This window comes from Danio rerio, chromosome 21, assembly GCF_052040795.2.
Source record: "Danio rerio strain M-AB ecotype USA chromosome 21, GRCz13ab, whole genome shotgun sequence".
Classification (NCBI taxonomy): Eukaryota; Metazoa; Chordata; class Actinopteri; order Cypriniformes; family Danionidae; genus Danio; species Danio rerio.
In genome coordinates this window covers 18,724,665-18,748,483 of record NC_141041.1, presented here as the reverse complement: position 1 = coordinate 18,748,483, position 23,819 = coordinate 18,724,665, and the positions used below count along the sequence as shown (strand labels likewise).

Below are 23,819 nucleotides of genomic sequence, written 5' to 3'. Positions count from 1 at the left end.
CAGCAAGAAGGTCGCTGGTTCGGGTCCTGGCTGGACCAGTTGCCATTTCTGTGTGGAGTTTGCATGTTCTCCCTGTGTTCACATTTACTTCAAGGGCTCTGGTTTCTTCCAGAAGTCCAAAGACATGCGCTAGGTGAATTGTGTTTGCTAAATCATTCATAGTGTGTGTGTGTATATCCTGGTCCTCCAGGTTGGGGATTGAGCGTTGGGCTAATGACCCACCTTGTAAAAATTTAATGTTACTTAACACATCGTGTGGCTAAATATCAACTTTGATATAAACTGCCCTGGGAGTAAGTAAATAAAGTATATAAAAGCTGAAAAAAAATTGGAAGTTTAGTCTACTAGCCATTTTAAGTTATCTGTACTTAATATACCTGTATTTAAGTATTTGTATCTGTACTTGTACTTGTATTTAAGTAAATTCAATGAAGAGACCACATTTTGTAAACTCAAATAATTGAGTTCAGTAGTAAATTTAGTTGTAGATTAGAAGATTTACCATTACTCAAATGAACTGAGGGAATCACTTTCCTCAAATCATTGAGTAGTCTCAACTTATTAGGGTTTACAGTGTATAGAGTTGTTGTATATTATCAGTTAATTTATGTATAAGCATATCCCTCTTTCAAAAATTATTCAGAATGAATGAAACTAAAGTTTGGTCTGGGTAAGTCCCGCCAAACTGGGGATTTTTGAAAAATTATGAGTGGTGATTTCTAGAGAAAAAATAATAATTTCGATAAAACAACCTTTAAAAATATGTATTGTAATTTAAATTGAAAGACACCAATTGCGAATGCTTGATTTAAAAATAACTTTTTCTATATATTTTTTTACATTAAATGAAAAAAAAGGCAAAAAGTGGACAAAATTGACAGGTGTGTGAAAAATCCCAGTTTTTGCTGTTGTGTCTCGCCTTAATGACACCTCAGCGAGCTATTGGTTTTTCTGGGCCTCTGTGTGTTTTTCTCTCTGTCTCGCCTCCATCTTCTTTTCCCCTCCATACCTTGACACTGTTTCTCTCTTCGTCTCTCTGTCAAGCTCAGATTTATTCTGCCTGTGATGCGTGGAGAGGAGAGCAGTGCGAGTGCTCAGGGAAAGGGTCAGTAGGAGGGAGGTGTGTGTACAATAAGAGATAAGATCATGGCTCCCCGGGGGCTTGTTTGGCCCTGTACCCGATCCATCAAACGCATGCTCCCGGTGCCAAGGTCAACTCTAATGAGCATTTGCTGGGGTCTTATTCTCGGCACCCCACACCCCTCTACCTCTGTCTCGCTCTTTCACATGTACACACACACACATACACATACATATATAGAGAGAGTGTGTGAAATTCCTGTACAGTTCAGAAATACAGTTACATTACATGCCGATGACTGTGCGTTGCTTCAATTTACAGTGAACAAATAATGTAAAAAGTGAATATTTGTTTATTATGAATATAATTCAGTTATATATCCTTTTTTCTTGATGTCTCATGTAAAAGAGTTTCTATGAGGAAGTTCTAGTGTGAATAAATATCTTTGGATATACCAGGAGTGCCCAAACTTTTTCATATAAAGGGCCAAAAACCAAATATCATTAAGAGCTGTGGGCTGAAGGTAAATATACCAAGGTATATTACATAATTGCCATGGGTAATTTACAATTTTTGTTTCATATTATTTAAAAATAAATAGAAAACATTACCTTAAATTGTATTAACTAATGCTGTGTATTTTTTAAGTATAACTTATTAAAGTAAAAACATAATCACATTAAAAAACAGTAGAATCAATGCTGAATAAACTAGGCAAGCAGAATCTGCCTTTCCCTTCATTTGCTCACTGATGTCTTGTCTTCTATCCTTCAGATTACATCAGTACACTCTCAGAAAAATATGGTACAATGTTGTACCAAAGAAGGTACAAACCCTTGCCACTGTGGCAGTACCTTTTTATGGAAAAAGAATTGTACCTTAAGACAAAGAAACTCATTTGTACCGTTGCAGTTTGTACTTTTAAGGACATGATTTGTACCATGGGAAACCAAAGTTTATCTTTGGTTTTTAAAACCTGCAGATAGCATATTGCACCTTCAACAAAGTTACAAATCTGATCCATGAAGGTACCACTACAGTGACGCTTTGTACTTTACCAGTGTCAAATGTGTTCCTTCAAGAATTATTTACTGTATAAGGCATTTTAATATCCAAAATGCATCCATTTATTTTTAGTTCATATAAACATCAAATACATTTTTAAACAATGTTTTTTTTAAAAGTTTCTTTTTTCATTTACAATAAAGAATAAAAATTACTTTAACATAAATCAAAAGATCTTTTTTTTTGCTAAACATTTCACAACACTTCACAAAAATGTTATAGAAAATATTCTTCCATTTTTCTCCAATTTTAACACAATACCTTTGTAATCACTTAAAAGTCAATGTCATTTGCTTAATTTTAAAATAGAATTATGCAAAAGTATTGTAACAAGATATGCGCAATGTTTGATTAGTTTTACTATAGTAAAATGTTTGCATAAACACTTTGCATATGTAGGACTTTTGCTAGCTCACTTGCGTAGGCAAGAAAATGCCAAAAGGTGCAGATATCAATAATGAAAATGCATTTATGAGAAAATGCTTACCAAATGTTTATTAAAACTGCCCTATATGTTTAGTTTACAATACATATAGTTTTGTTTTACCAGTTGTTTTGTTTTATAGAACCTAATAGTTCATGTTTATAAGTTTTTTTAAACATATGCTTTTAAATGATGATTTGTGTTTTAATATGGAAATTATTTATAAAATCACTTTGTCTTACCGCTAATATTTATTTTCACCACTAATATTTATTTTCACCTGTAACCATCCCCATCATTCTCCTTCTCTTCTCAGATTGGATGGTGGGCCAAACCAAAGGTTACCATGGGCCATCTTTGGCCTGCAGACCCTACTTTGAGCATCTCTAGTATATACAGTAAATACAATATATTAATTATATACATTACCTTTTAAAAGTTTGGCATGGATAGTATTTTTAAATGTTTTTTTCAGTTTTCAAGCATATGTTTATTTGATCAAAAATACAGTTTTCACAATATTATTGTACGTTTATATTTATTTTGATATGAAATGTATTAATAAATATGAAAATGTAATTTATCCCTTTGATGACAAAGCTGCTATAGCTAGTAGCAATATCACATAATCATTCAGAATGATGTTTTGAATATGTTGATGTTGTACTCAAGAAGCATTTTTTATTAATAATAATATTATTATTCTCTCTTTTCCTTCGGCTAAGTCTCTATTTCAGAGGTCGCCACTGGGAATGAACTGTCAACTATTCCAGCATATGTTTTACACAGCGGATGCCTTTTCGCTGTACTAGGAAACCCACACACCAAACACACACTCACAAACATACTCATACACTACGGCCAATTTAGTTTATGCAGTTTCGCATGAACACGGTGAGAACATGCAAACTCAACACAGAAATGCCAAATGGTCCAGCCGGGACTCGAACCAGCAACCTTTTTGCTCTGAGGCAACAGTGCTAACCACTGAGCCCTTATTAATATTATAATTATAATTATTCATTCCTTCATTTTCTTTTTAGCTCAGTCTCTTTATTAATCTGGGGCCCCCACAGCAGATTGAACCGCCAATTTATTCAGCATATTTTTTTTATGCAGTGAATGCCCTTCCAGCTGCAACCCATCACTAGGAAACACACATACACTCTCATTCCTTCACATACAGTACACTAGTACAGTGAATTTAGCTTAACCAATTCACCTATAGCGCATGTCTTTCGAAACCAGAGCACGCGGAGGAAACCCATGTGAACACAGGGAGAACATGCAAACTTCACACAGAATTGCCAACTGACCCAGACGAGGCTCAAACCAGCAACCTTCTTGCTGTGAGGTGACAGTGCTACCCACTACGCCACCGAAGGGCCTATTGTTATTATTATTATTTATATAATCGTTGAAAGCAGTTGTTGATATTAAATTTTGTTAAGCATAGTATATACTTATAGATTTTGTATTATAAAAAGTCAGTTGTTACATTTTTAAATTGGTAATAAATATATATATATATATATATATATATATATATATATATATATATATATATATATATATATATATATATATATATATATATTAACTTAATCATTCATTAATTTCCTTTTTGGCTTAGTCCCTTTATTAATCTGGGGTCACATCCATCTCTAGGAAACATCCATTCACACTTGTACACTACAGACAATTTAGCCTACCCTATTCACCTATACCACGTCTTTGGACTGTGAAGGAAACCGGAGCACCTAGATGAAACCCACACAAACGCAGTTAGAACATGCAAACTCCACACAGAAAAGCCAACTGACTCAGCCGAGACTCGAACCAGTGACCTTCTTGCTGTGAGGTGACAGCACTACCTACTGCGCCTACCTAACTTTAAGGAACAATATATTTGTTAGTCTTTATTGGTTTTACATTAGCATACAACTGTTCTTTGTTCAAGTTAGCTCAGTTTAAATAATGTTAATACATCATTAAAATTGAATTGGAATTGACATTGAAAATGGAATTGACATAATATCACTAATAATATGACTCATATTTCTGTATGGTGTTTCTAAATTTACTTTCAGTATCTGTGCTCATAAATTTTAATATTCAGTATTTCTTGTTTTATACATTTAAATGCCATAGCCATGAAAAACAGCTGATATCCTTCACCGTATCTGATCATTTGACACTATCTTGTTCTCATATGTTAACAGCAGTGCAATTTTAATTACGTGCTTTCGCTTATTTCCAGGAAAAGAATTGATCGCTGCTGAGAAGAGGCCCAGAATGCTCTTTTATGCTCTCCATTGCTATCCTCCAGATCACAGTGATCATTTCTGCTCGGTGAGTGAAAGGCGAATGTGCTCTAAAACATGTGGCGTTCACTAATGAAGCAATAAAAGCCCCGGCTGGGGGTGGGTGCACTGGGGAGGGGGGCTCTGGGAACCAGTCCTAACAATGACAGGTGTGATAATTATGATGTTCTGACCTCACATATTACCTGCACATCCCATAAGATGGATTAAATTTGAGGACTCTGGCATGTGGGTGATGCACACGTGTGCATTAGTAACCAAATACATCATTATGATAACAAGACGGGCCATTGGTACAACCATCATGTCATCTTCTTGAACATGTGTCATGTTCAGTGACCGAGAGATTGTCAAAGTCACAATTACACAATGGGAATGAGCTCCATATAAATGTAAAATAGATCTGCACTAACTCCAGCCACAACCCTACTCAAGGTAAATCCTAATAACTTAAAACATTTGTGGAAACTTATCGCCTCAAAACGCTTAAACCATTTTTTTTTTAAAGTTAGTAGATATTAATTACAGTTGGTGTCTCTTATTAAGGGTTAGTTTACCCTTAAATAACATTATTTTTTTAATTACATGCCCTCATGTCATTACACTCCCCTGAGACCTTCGTTCATCTTTAGAATACAAATAACAATACTTTTGATTTAATTCAAGAGCTCTCTGTATCTTTATACAGTATACAGTGCATCCGAAAAGTATTCTTCACTTTTTCCACATTTTTTTATGTTACAGCCTTATTCCAAATGGATAAAATTCATTTATTTCTTCAAAATTCTACACACAACACCCCATAATGACAATGTGAAAAAAAATTAAATAGCTGCAAATGTATTAAAATAAAAAAGCTGAAAAATCACATGGACATCTGTATTCGCAGCCTTTGCCGTGAAGCTTTAAATTGAGCTCAGGTACATTCTGTTTCCACTGATCATTCTTGAGATGTTTCAGCAGCTTAATTGGAGTTCACCTTAGATAAATTCAGTTGATTGAACATGATTTGAAAAGGCATACACATGTCCGCAAAACACCAGGCACTGCTTTTCACCAGGCTAATACCACACAGTGAAGCATGGTGGTGGCAGCATCATGCTGTGGGGATGTTTTTCAGCAGCTGGAACTGGAAGATTAGTCAGGATAGAGGGAAAGATGAATGCAGCAATGTACAGAGACATCCTGAATGAAAACCTGCTTCAGAGTGCTCTTGACCTCGGACTGGGGCGACGGTTCATCTTCCAGCAAGACAATGAACGCAAAGCACACAGCCAAAATTTCAATGCAGTGTCTTCATAACAACTCAGTGAATGTCATTGAGTGGCCCAGCCAGAGCCCAGACCTAAATCCTATTGAACATCTCTGGAGAGATCTGAAAATGTCTGTACACCGTCGCTTCCCATCCAACCTGATAGAGCTTGAGAGGTACTGCAAAGAGGAATTGAAAAAAATTCTTAAAGACTGGTGTGCCAAGCTTTAGGCATCATATTCAAAAAGACTTGAGGCTGTATTTGCTGCCAAAGGTGCATCAACAAAGTATTGAGCAAAGGATGTGAATACTAATGCACATGTGATTTTTTTTAGGTTTTAAATCTGTAATAAATTTGCAACAATTCATATTGTCATTATGGGGTATTGTGTGTAGAATATTGAGAAAAAATTAATTTAATCCATTTTGGAATAAGGCTGCTCTGTAAACATCACATAAACTCTAATCCTAATGAATAAGTATTAGTTAGCAATAGCATGTATTATTGTTTTATTAAAAAGCAGCATATGTCTTAACATAAAGTGATAGAAAATGTATACCATTTACTCTTCCCCTATATGGTTCCAACCCTTTATAAATGTTTTTTTTTCCGTTGATCACAAAAGAAGATATTTTGAAAAATGGCAGACTCAAATGTGCATTCACATCCATTTTAGAAAAAAAAAAACTATATAAGTCAATGGCTACCGATTTGTAACTTTTAAAAAAAATCTTCTTACTGCTTAAACTGAAGTGTGTTAAGAACAAGTGAGATGAGAATGGCAGAGTAGGGAATTTTGGGTGAACTCATACCTGTCAACCCTCCCGTATTTGCTGGGATTCTCATATTTGTATCTCGTTATCATCCAGTTTAAGTATTTTCCTGTTTTTCTCCTCTATTTTTAAGAAAAGTGAAAGTAGCATCAATGAGCCGATCTTAAATGTGATATATTTGTAAAAGCTGATCAAGAAAATTACTTTACCTAACTTGAAAGCATGTTGTAATTAATATTAAAACAGCCGCATTCACTTCATTTCCATTAAAGCGAAGCATCGACAGTCGCCCTTCCTAAGCAATTTCTGAATCAGTCCAGTCTCGTATTGTTGCTGACTGACAGACGCACTCCATAGTGATAAAGACACTGTTCCCAGATCAGCTTCTCTAACATTACACACAATTTAAATATGAGCGAAACTAGACACTTTTCCGTTTGGGTGTGTTTGTAAACAGACAAATAGACTTGTTTATATGAACATGTCCGTCGTGGCATGTTTTATTTTAACTTTGTCCTAAATAAGCACAAACTGTTACAAAAGAAATAAAAAAATTTCAATATAGATCTGTGGATTCTTGAAGCGACACCTCTGTTATCAAACAAAACAGTATATCAAAATGAGAGATTCGCTGCTCTACACTAAGTAACTATTGTAATAGTGAATAGTATAGTAACAGTGAATTAAGGTGAACGAGATTTTAAGACTTGATCCCATATTTTTACATCCTAATGTTGACTGGTATGGGTGAACTGATGTATCCCCTTTAACCCCAGGCTCTACTCTTCACCACAATTGTTATTCTACACATTTCAACATAACAGAAACTCCTGTAGATCACAACAGAGCACAACATTAAAGTCTAATTTATGTCTATTTTTTAATCTTTTGCAAAAACAAACGAATAATAGAGAAGATAGAGAAGAATAACACTTTAGTGCTGGGTATTTGCTTCTGCTCCGTTTAATACAGTAAACATTAGTGTTCACCTAACTGGTACAATTACTGTTTTAAATGTAAGTGATATTAACTTAAACATTTTTTGTATTTCATTTCACTGTGGGTTTTAACAGTGTGTCTTTGGCTGGCTGACCAGACCACCTTCATGAATGCCCACATTCTCTATGTCACTCCTGTTTCCCCGATGGCTTCATAGTAACATTTAACAATGATTTATCGGCTTGTGAAAAGCTTCCCAAATGCCCTGACAGAGGGGATGAGGATGAGGGGCAGTGCACTCTGACTCCCCCTGGAGGCCGGGGTTTACGGGCCATCTTTACCTCTGTCCAACAGCTTGTGTGTGTCTCCCAGTGGCAGCTGGATGGGACCACCAGCCACAATGATGCCCACCCACCCCATTATTCTGTAATGGCTCTGCAATGGGCTAACATTGAACTCTGAACCCTTAATGAAAAACCACCTTGGCTCTGTCTCTACTCTACATTTATTTGGCCTTAAAAAAACAAAACCAGGCATGATCGCAAAGAGGAATGGAATTTATGAAGGATTGTAATTAGTTTTGGAAAAAAACAAGCAGCAGGTTACATTTAATATTATAAAATAGGTCATATATAGACAGCTATTCAGAAGTAGACTTTGTTTATTGTTGTTGTTTAAGAAATTAATACATTTATTCAGGAATGATGAATTATGTGTTGCATTTCTGTTTATTCAACAAATAATCTTATTATTCATCATCATTATTCATCATTTGTGAAGTAGCAACGATTTCTGCTGTTCTGACGTCAGCTCCAGATGTGAATGAATGGCGGAAGAAAGTAGTTCCTCTTACAAAAGAATTTTTAGACTCTCTGTGTTTGATTTTCTTTTTTATATACACGATTGTGCCGTCAAACTGTTGTACAAACACAATAATTTTCCACAATATTACTGCATTTTGGTCAGATAAATGCAGCTTTCTTTGAAACAAATAATTAAAAAATTCATACCAAGCCCAAGTGTTTCAATGGTACATCCTAAAACCCAAATGCTGAGTCTGGTTTTCTGAGATCATTTTTATTCCTTTTTTTTTTACATGTTTTTTTCTGGATTACTCTTTTCAGGTTGCAAATCTTTAGACTTGTTTTTCAAAATATACAGTTGCTTGTTAGGAAATTATGACAAGCGATTTTATTTCTTTAAATGTATGATCGCTGTTTTTTCCAATGCACTGTTTGTCATTCTTTGCTCACAGATAATTGCCAATCAGTGCAATAATACAAGTGCTGCAGCATAATTTGTCAAACATCCCACCTCCTCCTCCCCCTCACTGGAAATAAAATCATGTTCATTGAGCAGACCTCTGACGTTCAAGCAATCAGAGTTAGTAGACATAAATAGACATGTACTTATTTACATTTATAAATAGGTGGCCATGTTACAGCTCCATAGTTGCATGGTCTTCTTTCATCTTTTCCATCTCTCTACATAAATTGTATTCTGCTCAGAGGTGATTGTAGATCAGTGTATTGTAAGACCTTTGTGAGAATGTTGTTTCATTTGTTGCAGGTACATTTATTGATTATATATCGTTAATTTAGATGGTAATAATGAGCATATTTTTGCTAATTTTTAGCAGATCATTGAGTCTATTTATTTACTTGTGTAAATGTGTGTAAATTTATAACAATTTACTTTTTTTATTAATTTTAGTAATATTATTGACTAATATGAAAATGTTCTTATGATTTGTTTATAATATTTTGTAAAGTAATATTTTCTGTCTTGTAGTAGATATTTTATATGAGAGACTTACTTTGTTTACCATGTAAATTAATCTAAATGGATTTGCATTGTTACCATTAAATAAGAGTTAAAAAGCTATTCTTTTTTATTTTATATATTAAGCTTGTAGTTATGATACTCCCAGAATCATTCTGCATAAATCTGCAGATTATTTACAAAACTCTCCACAGAAATAGCAAAAATGTCAGCAGATTCTGTCTGGGCCTTGTAATAACTAATCTAATGATTTTGGGCTAGATGTGGACTTGTTTTTTCTAAGATACGATTGATTATCTAGGGAGATTTGACAATGAAATTAAGATTAGTAGTGCTGGTATTTTCATTCTGATTTGATTTGATTTATTTTTGAACAGAAATATCATATGTGAAAATCCTTTAACAAAAAATACATTTCAGCATGGTCGAAATGAAGCGGGATGAAGCACAAGCTTATTATTTTCCCACTCCATTATCACACACATAATTCGTCTATTACTTAAATTTATTTCTTCTTTTGCTTATCTCTTCTTTTTACATGAGACATATTTGATCCTTATGGCATCTTTGACATATTATATGTTTGATTCTTTTCGTACATTTACATTTTATAACAGACCCCAAAAAAAGTATTGACATATCCTGACATTGTTTGAGAATCTGCTCTAGACTTCCATAATTTTACACCACATACAGACTTGCACAAACTTTTTAAAGTTGTCCTGGTTTTCAACCTTCTGCTCCCAAATGATATCCCCCTTGTCTTTTCTTCAAAAAACTTTTGTATGCATTTCAGAAGTAAGCTTTATTCTTAGCTTTAAACATAACATTTGCTGTTTTAAATTTAACCAGATTATTAAACTTATGTATCTTCAATTTTAAAAATAAAGGATTTGTATGCTTCAAATATCGCACATTTTCTATCAGTCTGATTACTTTTTTCTGCATTGTACATAAGGATCGTAAGTTAGATTTATATGTATTACTCCAAATTTCAACACAATAAGAAATATATGGCAACATAAGTGTGTTATATAATGCATACATACATTAATTTATTGTCCAGGATAAATCTTGCTTTATACACTATTGCTACAGTTTTAACTAATTTTGATATCACAATATTTATTTGCAGTTTTTTTTTTCAACTAATTTTATGGTCCAATGCAACACCAGAAACTTAATTGCATATACTCTTTCTGTAACTTCATCATCAATTTTTAAATCTATATAATTCTCCCCAGGGTAACGCAATTTTCAGAATTACAAAAATGAGCCATTTCCTCTGAAATAATTTTTTTGTTTAAGTTTTATTTAATCTGTTGTTACAATGATTTAAATCACTTTATGCAAACCCAGTCGTCTGATCAAGTTTTGCATCAGTCTTTATGAATGATGGAATTGCCTGAATATGCTTACATAAAATAAATGCTTTTCGTGTTGGCTAAATTATTGCTATTGATTCGAAATATGGTTGTGTCCTCTTTATAGAGGTTTAAATTGATCTGTAACTGCTAAATATTGTATGGGGTAAAAAAAAGCAATAATAAAATCAATCGAATATGCTGGATTATATAAACAACCCAGCCTGCTAAGCTTATATTTATGTCTTTAGGTGTTTTTGATTTATATTTCTCCTTTAACTTTTACAATGTGTAGAGTTTATTCATTTAATCTTCATTTTTGGTCCATTGATGTGTGTTTATTCATATTATGAAGAATTGATACTGATTTGAAATTGTATTTCAAAGCTACACATCATCAGAATCAGAATCGGAAAGACCTTTATTGCCAGGTATGTTCATACATACGAGAATTTATTTATTTATTTATTTTTTTGTGACAGAGCTTCTAAAGTGCAACAGAATGAAAGAGACAGGACAAAAAACCTGATAAATATGTCTAAAAAAATAAGTAAGTTGTGAATGCAAATATACAAATTGACAAGTGTATGTGCAGGTATATTATTATATACAACGTTATACATGTGTGCTCTTAATGGTGCTTTATTGTTGATAAACCAAACTCGTCACTACACTTGCTCTCTGTTTGTTAGCAGATGTCTTCCTTGAAGATTGTCAAGTGTAATGAACCACCGGTCAGCTGATGAACTTGGACACGGAGGGATGACACCGAGCAAGAGAAGTCAAAGGTCAGAGGTCATCACCCGGAGATCATGTGCAATTTGTAAGCACTTCTTTCCTTGTTCTTATCTGTTTCGAAATGGATTAAATGTCCTCGCAGCGTTTGCCCCATTAAAAGTAACAACCCTCAAGACTCAAAATATCCATTTGCTTGTTTACAGCACACAAAAGCCGAATTTTCCCATGAAATAAGCCATCGGTTTGCTGAATACGGTGATTTGGGTTAGGAGCTGTAGAATATGCGGTTCCACCTGCAGAGATGAGAGACAGAAAGGGTTTGTTTTTTTGTAGTCGGTGAGGTGGTTGTAGCAGAAGTCAGGTAGGGTCAGCTCTTCTTCTGCTTGGTTCTCTGAGGAATCACCATATCAATATCTCTCTGAGCGTGCATTTTTGAGAAGAAACACTGGAAGTGATGAGTGCTGAACAGCCTGCTGGCCTCCGGGGACCAAATCAAACTCTGTGTTTCCTGTAACCTCAGCACCATGGGAAGTGACCACCCGCGCTCTCGCACACACACAGAATAACGACGACCTGCTCTCCTCTGTCCGACGATGTGAGCCACTGCTCCGGGTGCTTTTGCACAAAGTGATGATTTCTTTGTCAAACATCCCTTCGATACACACACTCACACACCGGTTTTTCCCCGAAGCGATCCACAACCCCCAACCCGCTCAGTCCTAGCCCACTACGGCTAGGCCTCCAATTAAATCAAAAGTGGTTTGTTTTTATTGGTGTTTTGCGCTGACAAGTGGGCTATCATCCTGACGACTCTACCTGTCAGTGAGCGACTGAAAATCCTCAGTTGACAATGCCCAATGCTTCCAATTAGGAGAGAATCAGACTCCTGGCGTGCAAGCGATCTTTCCACCCTCCCCCAAGGCCTTTCTTAAACCCCCCCCACGCCCCATCCTCTGGCACCCCCATCTTTCGGCACTCGCCCCACCAGCTTCTGCCATTTCGCTCTCTCATTCCAGCTCCCTTCATAATTTTACCCTTCGCTTTTTTTTTTCAAGGTAGGTATATCTCCTCGGCAAATTACTGACACAAAACGGGGTGGCGCACCGGCGGTCCCGAGCCTGAGTGCTGGCGGTCCCGAGCCCCCTGTCAGCTTTAATGAGCCAATAAAGGTATATTTCTCCAGCGTGAATGCGCTAAAGTCTTTCTTGTGTGACAGCTGACTGGGAAATGTGAGTGTTAACCTTATAAAAGATTCAGCGGTTCTCATTATTTTCTGTCAAATCTCGCACCTGATGGCTTTAAGGTGCATCATTTGCATCGCTGACTGGTCCAGGGTGTGCCCGTTTTTTTTCCACCTGCAATGTTTGTTTGTTGACTGAAGACAACATTTCTTTCCCTTTCCACGTCTTTCTTTTTTTTCATATCACAAGGCATGTTTTACTCAATGTTTCAAAATGACAGCGATGCCAAAGTTTATCCAGCGACGTCGTAGCATTTTCCTGAACATATCCAAATATATATTTAACAAACATGGAACAGAATAAATAAATGAAATTCAAAACAATGTTTTCACCCAAGGTGAGGCGAGATCAAACGACTTTGAAGCCTCTTGCCACTCATCTCTTCTACCTCTTTCTCAAATCTTCAAACAATCAGAGGGTGTACATTAAGTACAAGTGTTTGAGTGACAGATTTGTAGAGGGCGTTTCTGTGCATCTCCATTTAGAGTGTCAGGCTCTTGATTTTGTGTGCCTGGTGTGAGGTTTTCATTCTGTGCACTATACAACTTGTGTAACTTTTTGTGAATGGCATTTATAGCCATTATCAATCTCTAATCCTTCATCAGGGTTATAAGAAGTCAAATCACACAGTTGTTTAGGGACATTACAACTATTTAGGGTCAGTACAGCTATTTGGAGAAGCGTGAAGTGCTAAAAGTTATTGAACAATTAAAGCTCATTCATAATTAAGTTCCTCAGATTGCCACACAAATTATAGTTTTAACCCCTTCAGACACCGAATTGTGTTCCAGTTTCTGAAAAATGCAAAAGTATGTTGTTGAGGCTTCTACTGTATACATGAGACCCAAATTCTAATAATAAAGATTCAACACCCTTTAGGTATATATATTTTTGGCCATTTCGATGAACATCAGGTCAGAAAAGTTATATATTATAAGTTATATATTCATTCATTCATTTTCTTGTCAGCTTAGTCCCTTTATAAATCCGGGGTCGCCACAGCGGAATGAACCGCCAACTTATCCAGCAAGTTTTCACGCAGCGGATGCCCTTCCAGCCGCAACCCATCTCTGGGAAAACATTGCTGGTATAATCTCCAAATTTATTTTCAAAATCACAAACAATGTTGTAACATTTTTATTTTAATATTTAGGTTTTTGTTGTATTGATTGCACAGCAAACTTTATCTTCATCTTCCTCATCACTCAATGTCCACCCTTTAACTAAATAAGTAAAATCCCTCCTTTTTACATACAATCTATGAAATATTGGCAAACATATCAATAAATTAAAGTGGATTAATTAAACATAAAATAATTAAGTTGTCTCCAAACAATTGTGTTGTTTCAACTCATTTTAAATTATGAACAAGCAGCAAATGTCATTTTTTGAGTGTATGTTCCTCCATTGTATAGATTTATATAAAATTGTACTCAGAAATAAAATACGCGAGCTGTCACTGGGGTGGTACCTTTTCAAAAGGTACACATTTGCACTTAAAGTCCATATTGGTACCTCAAAAATGTATACTAGTATAAAACTTTTAAGAGGAACACTTTTGTTCTTTTTAGGTACTAATGTGTACCTTTGAGGTACCAATATGGACCCTTTAAGTACAAATGTGTACCTTTTAAAAAAAGGTACCACCCTAGTGACAGCTCGCGTATACTTTTATTTCTGAGTGTGTATTAAAAATTAAGAGACCACTTAGAAAATGTATAGCGATGTATTTTTGAACTAAGTTTTTTTTTTTTGTTACAAACCTTATTCTCCATTACTGGTGACAGGTACTCTACATGTAAAATAAAACATTTTTAATGTGTATAATAAAATAAAATATTTTCTCACATGTATATAAACATTTTAGACATTTAATTCCAACGTTTCAACTTTCAACAGAAAATATAAGAAATCAATATTTAGTCAAATTATCCTAGAGCCTGATTAATAGGCTCTATGCACAGAGCTTTAAAGCCTATAAACTTCTGGTGAAAGCTCAACGTTACAATTTTCAATTTTAAAAGGTTGTTTTTACAGTGTTGATGTTGTAATTTATTGACAATGCATTCAGTCAAATAGACTTCAACATTCATTTAGTTGTTCAAGCATAAAACAAGATGAAAGACCGTTGTAGCCGCTAGCGCCGTCAGTAGCAACATGCTAGCGCAGAAATTAATTTCCATATTTTAAAGACATGGGGCGGAAAGACAGAATTTTATGCTGTGCTTCTTGTTTGGTCTTAGACCCACTTCATATCGTATATCTAACAGGCTGTGAAGATCACAGATTTTTAAAGAAATCAGATCTTAAACATAAAAATTTTGCAAAAGAAAAGGAGTTCACCGGAAGCCATTAAGCTTGGAGTTTTGGACAATGCAAAATGCATTAAGGCAACCATTGTGAATTAAACAATAAAATAGAAGTTTAATTTGACTTTTTTTATCTTTAAGCCTCGGTGCACCTGTTGTCATTCAATCACTGTGGTACTAAGACATCTTTATTTTATTTATTTATTTATTTATTATTTTTTTTTTTAGAAATAAAGCTGAAAACATGCCACAAACAGATAACCCCTCTTACGGCCTGCCACAGAGACTTAAGAAAGAAAAGCAGAATCCCCATCACACGCAGTGGGCATCCTTATATGAGCCTCCAGACTGAAGTGAGCGCTCGCACCCCGCCTCGCTGTGACAGCTTGCAGCCGCGTTGACACCCCTTGGGAGTGGAGAGCGGATTCACTAACCTGCCGTTGTCTGTGGCCGAATAGCGCTTCCAATCTGCTGTTGTGATGGGGGGCTCGATTATTGGGACCTGTCGAAAAAAACACGAGGGGCAAACTGTTTGGGAGAAAGACGTGAAAGGCAGGACAATAGTTTTTCATGCGTGTTAGAGTTTTGTGTCACGCTGGGCTTTCAGAAAGAGCAGTCGCCCTCATTATTGCTCATTAACATTGCATACATTACCATTAGATACTTGTTATGAACTAAACGGCATGGTTGTCCGATAATCGCTTTTTGTGCTTCGGAAAAAGTAAAGAACGCTCAAGTATCAAACGTCAATGCAAGAAACTGACCTGTTTTTGGGGTGTAATCGCACAGGTCAACTTTTGATGTTTCTTTTGTGTTGTTGACTGTAGTTTGCTTAGTTTAAAAACAAGAAATATGTTCAGATAAGTATGTGTGCGTGTTGTTTTATTAAAGGCCTATCTAGTGTGTAAAAAAAGCTAAAATTCATTCTGAACTTCAGAACAAATATGTGCTAATAAAATAATTATTTTCATGAGCAGATTTTATTCAATAATTTAGTATTGCAATTTTAAGTTATGAATATACAACATATTTGACCACAAAAATTGTTTGCATTTATCAAATCAAAATGTCTGCAAATATTAAAACTTAATCAAATTGTCATGGCTAAAGAGACATGTCTGTTTTATGATTTTCATAACACATTATGTCAAACATATAACACTGACTTAATCTGGCGGAAAAAATATCTAAATATCTAATATTTTAATATTTTATATTTAAATATAATATTGAAGTATAGTGTGTATTGCAGGTGTATTACATTTTTATATTTTTTGAATGCAATCATTTGTATGCCAACATTTTATATTTCGCCTTTTTAAAAGAAATATTCAGATTTTAATTAATTTTAGAGACATGCAACCACATATTTAATACTTTACGACCTTCAAAATATAATGATATTTAATATATAAATATATAAGTCGGTGTTTTTATTTTAGAACATTTAAATTTTGTGCATTTGATTTTATTATTATAATGCGCGTCACGTCATTGGCCTTTTTAAATGCCTCCAGGCCTCATATGAAGTCTAACCGCGCGCCCTAAAAGTGTTGTAATTATAATTAAATACATCAGCCTCAGTACTTTAATTCAACTTTCAGTAAAAAAAAAAACTCCATGGGCTAAATTGCTGGGAAAATGGGCGGATTGTGAGAAAGTGGTCAAGACGTGACTCAACGCGCGCTAGGAGGAGAGGAGAGAAAAGACCTCCCCACTCCTCATAATAACCCCATTATAAGGCTCATCAATGATGTAATGAAAGCAAACAGTGTGAAAATTGCCTGTAAACAGTTGGATCCGAGGCTCCTAATGAATTCAGTGTCTCTTTTAATCAAAGTGGGCGACCTGTGGGGAGGGGTTTATTGGGCGTGGGGGGGTCCGGTTTCCTCTTAGCGAGCCAGTCAACACCCCAAAACACCTCCTAACCAATGGAAGCGAGTCGCTGGGGACTCACGTGGAAGGGGTGCCCTTAAAAACCTAGCCACTGAGTTGTGCACAAGTTCATTTGTTAGGCTTTATCCGACTTTCCCTTCCCCAATGTGTCTGTTTAACCTGCATTACCTCATTTGCGGTTCTGTTTTCTCGCAGCGTTTTTTTTCTTCTGCGCTCCACCGTCCAACGATTTCGCATTGCATCACCTGCGCTGGCACAGAATGCACTTGCCTTTTCCATCCGGATTCAACTCTTACTCGCCACAGCGAACTACCTTTGAACTGATGAAAATTTCAGCTGCTCAATAGGCGCGAGGCTCGAATTGCTGCCGCTTTGCTTCTGTCCGTGGTGCTGAAATGCGCGCGCCCTCTAAGTAGGCTACCTTGTGGTTTTACACTAACACTGTTACTTCAGAACAGCTTTTTTATTAAATAATTTGATAAATAATTCAAGCTACCGTCGATGCGCCTTCAGGAAACACCGGGATTAAAAAGTGTTAATTAAATTTGCCATCCGAGAGTATATTTAGGCTGTATTGATTTTTTTTCGAGGAGTGAGGAGTTTTTGGAGGCAGGCTCGGTCTGTACTTCACACAAAACCTCCTAAAGAAACCTCCCTTTTCTTTTTAAACTTAAACTAAAAGTCCTCAAGGAAGAAGAAAGTTTTTTTTTTCTCAAGCAGGGGATGAATATTTCTCATTTCCGATTCTGCTTTGGATTTTCCTCCTGGATAGACCGCTATTAAATCGAGCGCCATTCACGCAGAACTTGGTTGAATACAGATGATAATCTGAACAGAGGCTTCACGCAAGCAGCAGTGTGGAGATGGAAGCGTCCACCAACGGCTCCAGTTTTGGAATCGACTCCCTGCTGTCCCACAGGCCCGGAAGCCCAGTCATCTCGAAAGGGGACAGCTTGGTTGGGGAATGCCGGTCCCCGCTGGAGTTCAGTCCCAGGTCAGACTTAGAGAGCGGTTGTTCTTCTCCTCCGTCCCCGAGGCGGGAGTGCGTTGAGGATGCGGCGCAGAGACAGGGTCACCCGCTCGCTTACGCGTCCCATTTGCAACACGGGCCGATCTCCGCTGGATCGCAACCTCGGACTGTCACTTCATCCTTTTTAATAAGAGACATTCTTGCTGACTGTAAACCTTTAGCGGCGTGCGCTCCTTATTCCAGCAACGGCCAGCCGACACAGGAGGCAGGGAGACTGGCATCTAAAATCGCAGACGACTTAATAGAAAAGATCCACAGTAACTCATCGTCAGACAGTGAATACAAAGGTAAAAATGCAAACTCGTTTTTAAGAGGCATTTTAAAATTATTTCACGGGAACTATAATTTGCCGTTTGCATTTTACAGTGTCCAGTCATGCCTTTGCTGACATTGGCTATATTGCTAAAAGAACTGGGGTTAGAAATTAAACGTACATGTAAAATTACAATGATTCTGTTACAATGGAATTTTCGTAATTGCACACTTTACTGTTTGTTTACTACTTTTGAATGGCCACTGATAGATAGATAGATAGATAGATAGATAGATAGATAGATAGATAGATAGATAGATAGATAGATAGATAGATAGATAGATAGAAAAATAAAGCATATTTATATTATAGTCAACATTTTACAAGTATCTCGTATTTTTGATAATAAATATAAGATAAATGAATTTCTCTTAAATGCATTAATAGGGATTTTTTTGTTTACAGTACATAAATTATTACACGACATATAAGACGTATTGTATATTTTATTTTGCTTTTTAAAATAAAAGCAAATTATAAAGTAAAATACGTCAAATGTGCCTTGTTTATTGTTAAATCATGCAGAACGAATGTTGAAAAAGAAAAAAAGCAACACAATTCTTTAGGGATTTCTTCATGTTAAATTAAATCTGGAAAAACATTTCTTTCTGCGACAGACCATTTCTTATTATTATCAGACCATTATTACTTAATATTAAGTATGTCAAGATGCGAATCATACATAACAATTTAATATTGAAAATGTAGAAAAGATAATTAATCAGAAAATCAATTGCTTATTGTCGTTATTACTGTCACAAAAAATAAATAAATAAATAAATAAATAAATACATGTAGCCTACATGTTTATTTATATTTTTGTGGTAATGTTGGTGTGTGTATTTGGCCTAGGCTGAAGATGGCATTGTAGTTGTTGATTGCTAATTTGTTCAAAATGTTATCATCACAATCTTAGTGGAAGTAGGGCATGATGGGTCACGTGTATTCGCCAATAGACCTTCAGCAAGAAATCTAAATATATTTCTTCTCTCCCATCATAACATTATTAGCTTGGCAACTCTATAGGCGCGGTGATCAAAATTAATGCTCTCCAAATCAAAGCCATTCCATCTCCAGAGCGCTTGTAAAGAGTGTGTGCGCCGCTTTGATTTTTTTTGCCTTTCTAGCCTCTTATATTTCGGGGATTTGATGCAATTTGTCCCAGTGCTAATCAGATTTGTAACGCACGAGGTCGGTCCGCTCTTTATTTCGCTCTTATCCCCGGCCCTGTGAAGTTTCTCCGGTCTCGGTTGAAAGGTTTCCATCCCTTGTGGCTCAATTAGCCGGATTATTGTGCTCCTTGAGAGACGACTCAACTACTCGACTGGCAAGGTCTCTCGCGTCGTGTCCCTCTCTTTCTGGGTTCAGAGAGAAAAGAGTTTGGTTTAGAGAGAGGTTGAATTAAATATCACAAATTCTGAGGAGAAAAAAAAAACATTATAGAGGCCATCAAGAGTGTGGAAACCTTTGACGCCATAACATGACTTGTCAAAATGGGGTGCATGCATGTGCTGAAATACACAGGCTAACTAACTCGTGCTAAAATGGCCTAATCAGTGCCCTTGTGTTGTTTTAGTAAAAGAGGAGGGCGACAGGGAGATCTCGAGCAGCAGAGACAGCCCGCAGGTTCGCCTGAAGAAGCCACGGAAAGCGCGGACCGCCTTCACTGACCATCAGCTCGCCCAGCTGGAGCGCAGTTTTGAGCGTCAGAAGTACCTGAGCGTGCAGGACAGGATGGAGCTGGCAGCATCTCTCAACCTGACCGACACGCAGGTCAAAACCTGGTACCAGAACAGGAGGTGAGCATGTGGTCAACTGGAAACGCATTTGTGTACATCCCATGCATTATTAAACATGCTGCAGAAATTTAATGGTAAATATTTTGGTGTTAAATTAATTTTCTAAATTGATATTCGTTTTATTTGGAAAAAAAATGTACTTCATCAGTGTATTCAAATATTTATTTATATATAGGCCTACAGTGTATTTTCTCTTTGATTTAGTATTCTCCTGCCAAACACAATAAAACACGTCAAATGACGTTGCTGCGTCACTTTTGATTTAATAAAAAGAAGGAAATGCTGCAGAGTAAATACTATTATTAATATAGCAAAAAATATTAGGAGCTAATAAATATATTTTACACAGCTATCAAATTGATTTAAAAAAACATGGAAAAATTTATTTGAAAGATATTTTGTAAATATCACGAAAATCATTGCAGATAAAAGCAAAACATTACTCATGTTATATGTTTTATTGTTATTCTACACGTGGTTTCATGGCTTATTTTTATACTCCTGTAATTATGTGCCAAATTAAAAGATTTGAAATGAATATACAACATTTAATCCATTCTTTAATTATTCAACGTTTTAATGACGCGGGCAATCCTTGAATTGCTGAATTAGTTGTTTAATGTTAAAATACACGTTAAAAAAACTCTCAGCACATTCATTTAAGTTAGTCACTTTTATTAGCCTTTTAGGTGTAAAATTTAGTTTTTCTGTTTTGTTCTTTTAACCCTTAATGATAATCATGTTATTACTGAATTGTGACGTTAAAAGTAACATTAATGCTGATACCTGGAAACTGGAGATAAATCATTGATTTGTCAGTTTTTTTAAGGAAACTCTGGGTTTCATTTTTCTCTTGCGAATTGTCGTGCAATAATAAGCATTTTCCACTATTTTCTTTTTGTTATGTGCAGCTTTTATGACTTAGTAGATAAACTGCTGATTGCTAAATCATTTACATTTAATTATCTTTTGTACTAACAACATCCTGTTTCTCCCTGGGAAAAAAGGACTAAGTGGAAGAGGCAAACGGCGGTCGGACTGGAATTGTTAGCGGAGGCTGGAAATTACTCTGCGCTGCAAAGGATGTTCCCTTCGCCGTATTTCTACCCTCAAAGCCTGGTGTCGAATCTGGACCCTGGAGCAGCGCTCTACTTATACAGGGGACCTTCGGCGCCCCCGCCGGCGCTGCAGCGTCCTCTTGTTCCCCGGATTCTCCTGCATGGTCTCCAGGGCGCCAGCGAGCCGCCGCCGCCTCTGCCCCCCCTCTCCGGTGTGTTGCCCAGACCGACACCACCGCGATGAACGGCACAATTCAGACTCTTCTAATACTTGGCAGCTTTGAACTCCACCATCAAACAAACAAACAAATTAAAACAAGACTATTTTACTGGTGACAAAATATTGAAGATATATATGAGGCCACAAGAACAAACAAGTGGGCTTAAGTTATTTAATTATTTATGTTTCTTATGTTTTTTTACTTATATGTTTATATATATTTTTGTTTATCCCAAATGTTAAATCTGTAAAATAAAACAAAAACAAACCGTTATACACCTAATGCAATAACGGGACTTGACACTAAAGGGACACTTTGTTCATTTGACAAATTAATATTATTATTATTATTATTGTTATTGTTATTATTTTGAACTCTTCAGTATTACAAATGTGAATTCTAGGTGAGTCCCTGACGCAAATTATATTTAAATGGTAGATTCATATTTAAATATCCTGAAATCAAATCCAGGTCACACGTTAATAAATCGTGGGCTTTGTTGTGACTCTCTAAAATGTACAAAGAAAAAGAGGTGTAAATAAGAATATTTTGTTTTATGTTAAAAGACAAATTTCGATTTTGTCCCTCTTTTTGTATCATAGTTCCAAGCCTTACGTTAACAGGTGACGTGTGCAGCACAGGACAAATCTGGGCTGCGTTTCCCGATAACGATTGATCTTAGCACTTAAGAGCGTTTTCTACGAGTCATTTTGCGAACGTTCGTTATTGTTTCACGTGCGTTTCCCAAAAATGCACTTAACACAATTGCACGTAGCCCAGCTTTAAGTGCAACTTAGGAGTCGCTATCCGTTTGTTAAGTGCTGAAATGTCACGCTATAGAATGGCTCGTTATTGTTGCACATGTTATAGCAATCCATATAATTCTTCTTCTACTTGTGTGAATGTATATTCAACTCGAATAACATAAAAAAAAATATTTTTGAGCCAGTTTAAAAACATAAATTAACTGGAAATGTCGTACTGTAAAAACACTGTCTTGCTCCAATCTCGCATAAAACTAATTCTAACAGTCCTTGCCGGAAATGACATCAGCATCATTTTCGATATTTATATGAAACCTTAATTAAGTAGAATTATTTATCAATTTCTTTATCAAAAATTGCTTATCTCACATCAAAATAAATAAATAAGTAAATAAATAAATAAATAAATAAGCTCTTACATTTATTTTTGAAAAGTTTAGCCTAATTATTAATTATTATTATTTGTATATTGAATTGTGTAATGTGTAGAAAATATAAATGAATAGAGATATACGTACAAATAAAATGAATAATGACTTTGAAGAGAAGTAAATTGTAGGTGCATTTTGCCGGTTGTCCAGCAGGTGCCCTCATAACTCTGTCTCCTTACGATGCACTTAAGGCTTTACGATTACTCCAGAGCACTCGTAGATCCACGAAGATTTTCAAGTGCTACTTAAGTTACGATGCTTTTGGGAAACAGACCGTAATATTAAGATCAGTCGTACGATCATTTCTACGAACTTCTTAGGCTTACGATGCTTTTGGGAAACGCAGCCCAGAGCGTCTCCACTAAATGGAAAAGAAACTTTAATGAAGAAGTGTCACTTTTTCTGTTTGACACTTAAATGAACAAGCAGACAGACTGGACGTGATGGATTATTAATCGATTAATGATCGATTATTTTGTGCTGCTTTTAACGTTTCTGTGTTCCTGCACAACTGCCAGCAGTATCACTTTGATGTTGATGGGGAAGCGCCAAGTGTTCGCCCAGGCATTGTGCAATAACTCTGTATAAAGCCGTTGAAATATCTTGTCATTCTTTCTGGTGAAGCTGTATATTGAGAATAATGATTTGTGAAGTACTGATTCTCGTAATTCCAAATGATTTTCGTTCGTGCCCCCGTGTGCTTAGCGGTGTGAACTTCTTGGGAACTCTTAAAAACTGCTGGATATGCGGGGGAGGGTGGTCTTCAAGCAAGGAGAATTACTTTTATAAATGTGCTAATAAAGATCTTTCATTAATTTACCACTGACTGGGAATGTGGATGTTCCCTATACAAATACAGACAACGCAATTACACTGAACTAACAGTCAATATAGAAGATATGTCGGTGGATAATGCGCGTGCCACACTTACTCATTAAAAAAGCGAGTACATTGCAACAATAACATACAATCTTTGTATTATTTATTGCACAAAACTATACATACCTGCGACTA

At 35.9% G+C, this 23,819-nt stretch overlaps 1 protein-coding gene across 2 annotated transcripts; it reads left to right on the top strand.

Annotated features, from left to right (window-relative positions):
• The first annotated feature begins 17,293 nt into the window (after positions 1-17,293).
• On the top strand, positions 17,294-23,624 carry barhl1b (BarH like homeobox 1b). 2 transcript variants are annotated; one of them, XR_015519593.1, is made up of 4 exons: positions 17,294-18,506; positions 20,109-20,331; positions 21,339-22,262; positions 23,157-23,624. XR_015519593.1 is itself a non-coding variant. In NM_001018132.1 (3 exon segments), coding segments are annotated over 3 exon segments (972 nt in total). In that variant the 5' UTR covers positions 17,957-18,052; the 3' UTR covers positions 21,634-21,668.
• The last annotated feature ends 195 nt before the right edge of the window (positions 23,625-23,819 follow it).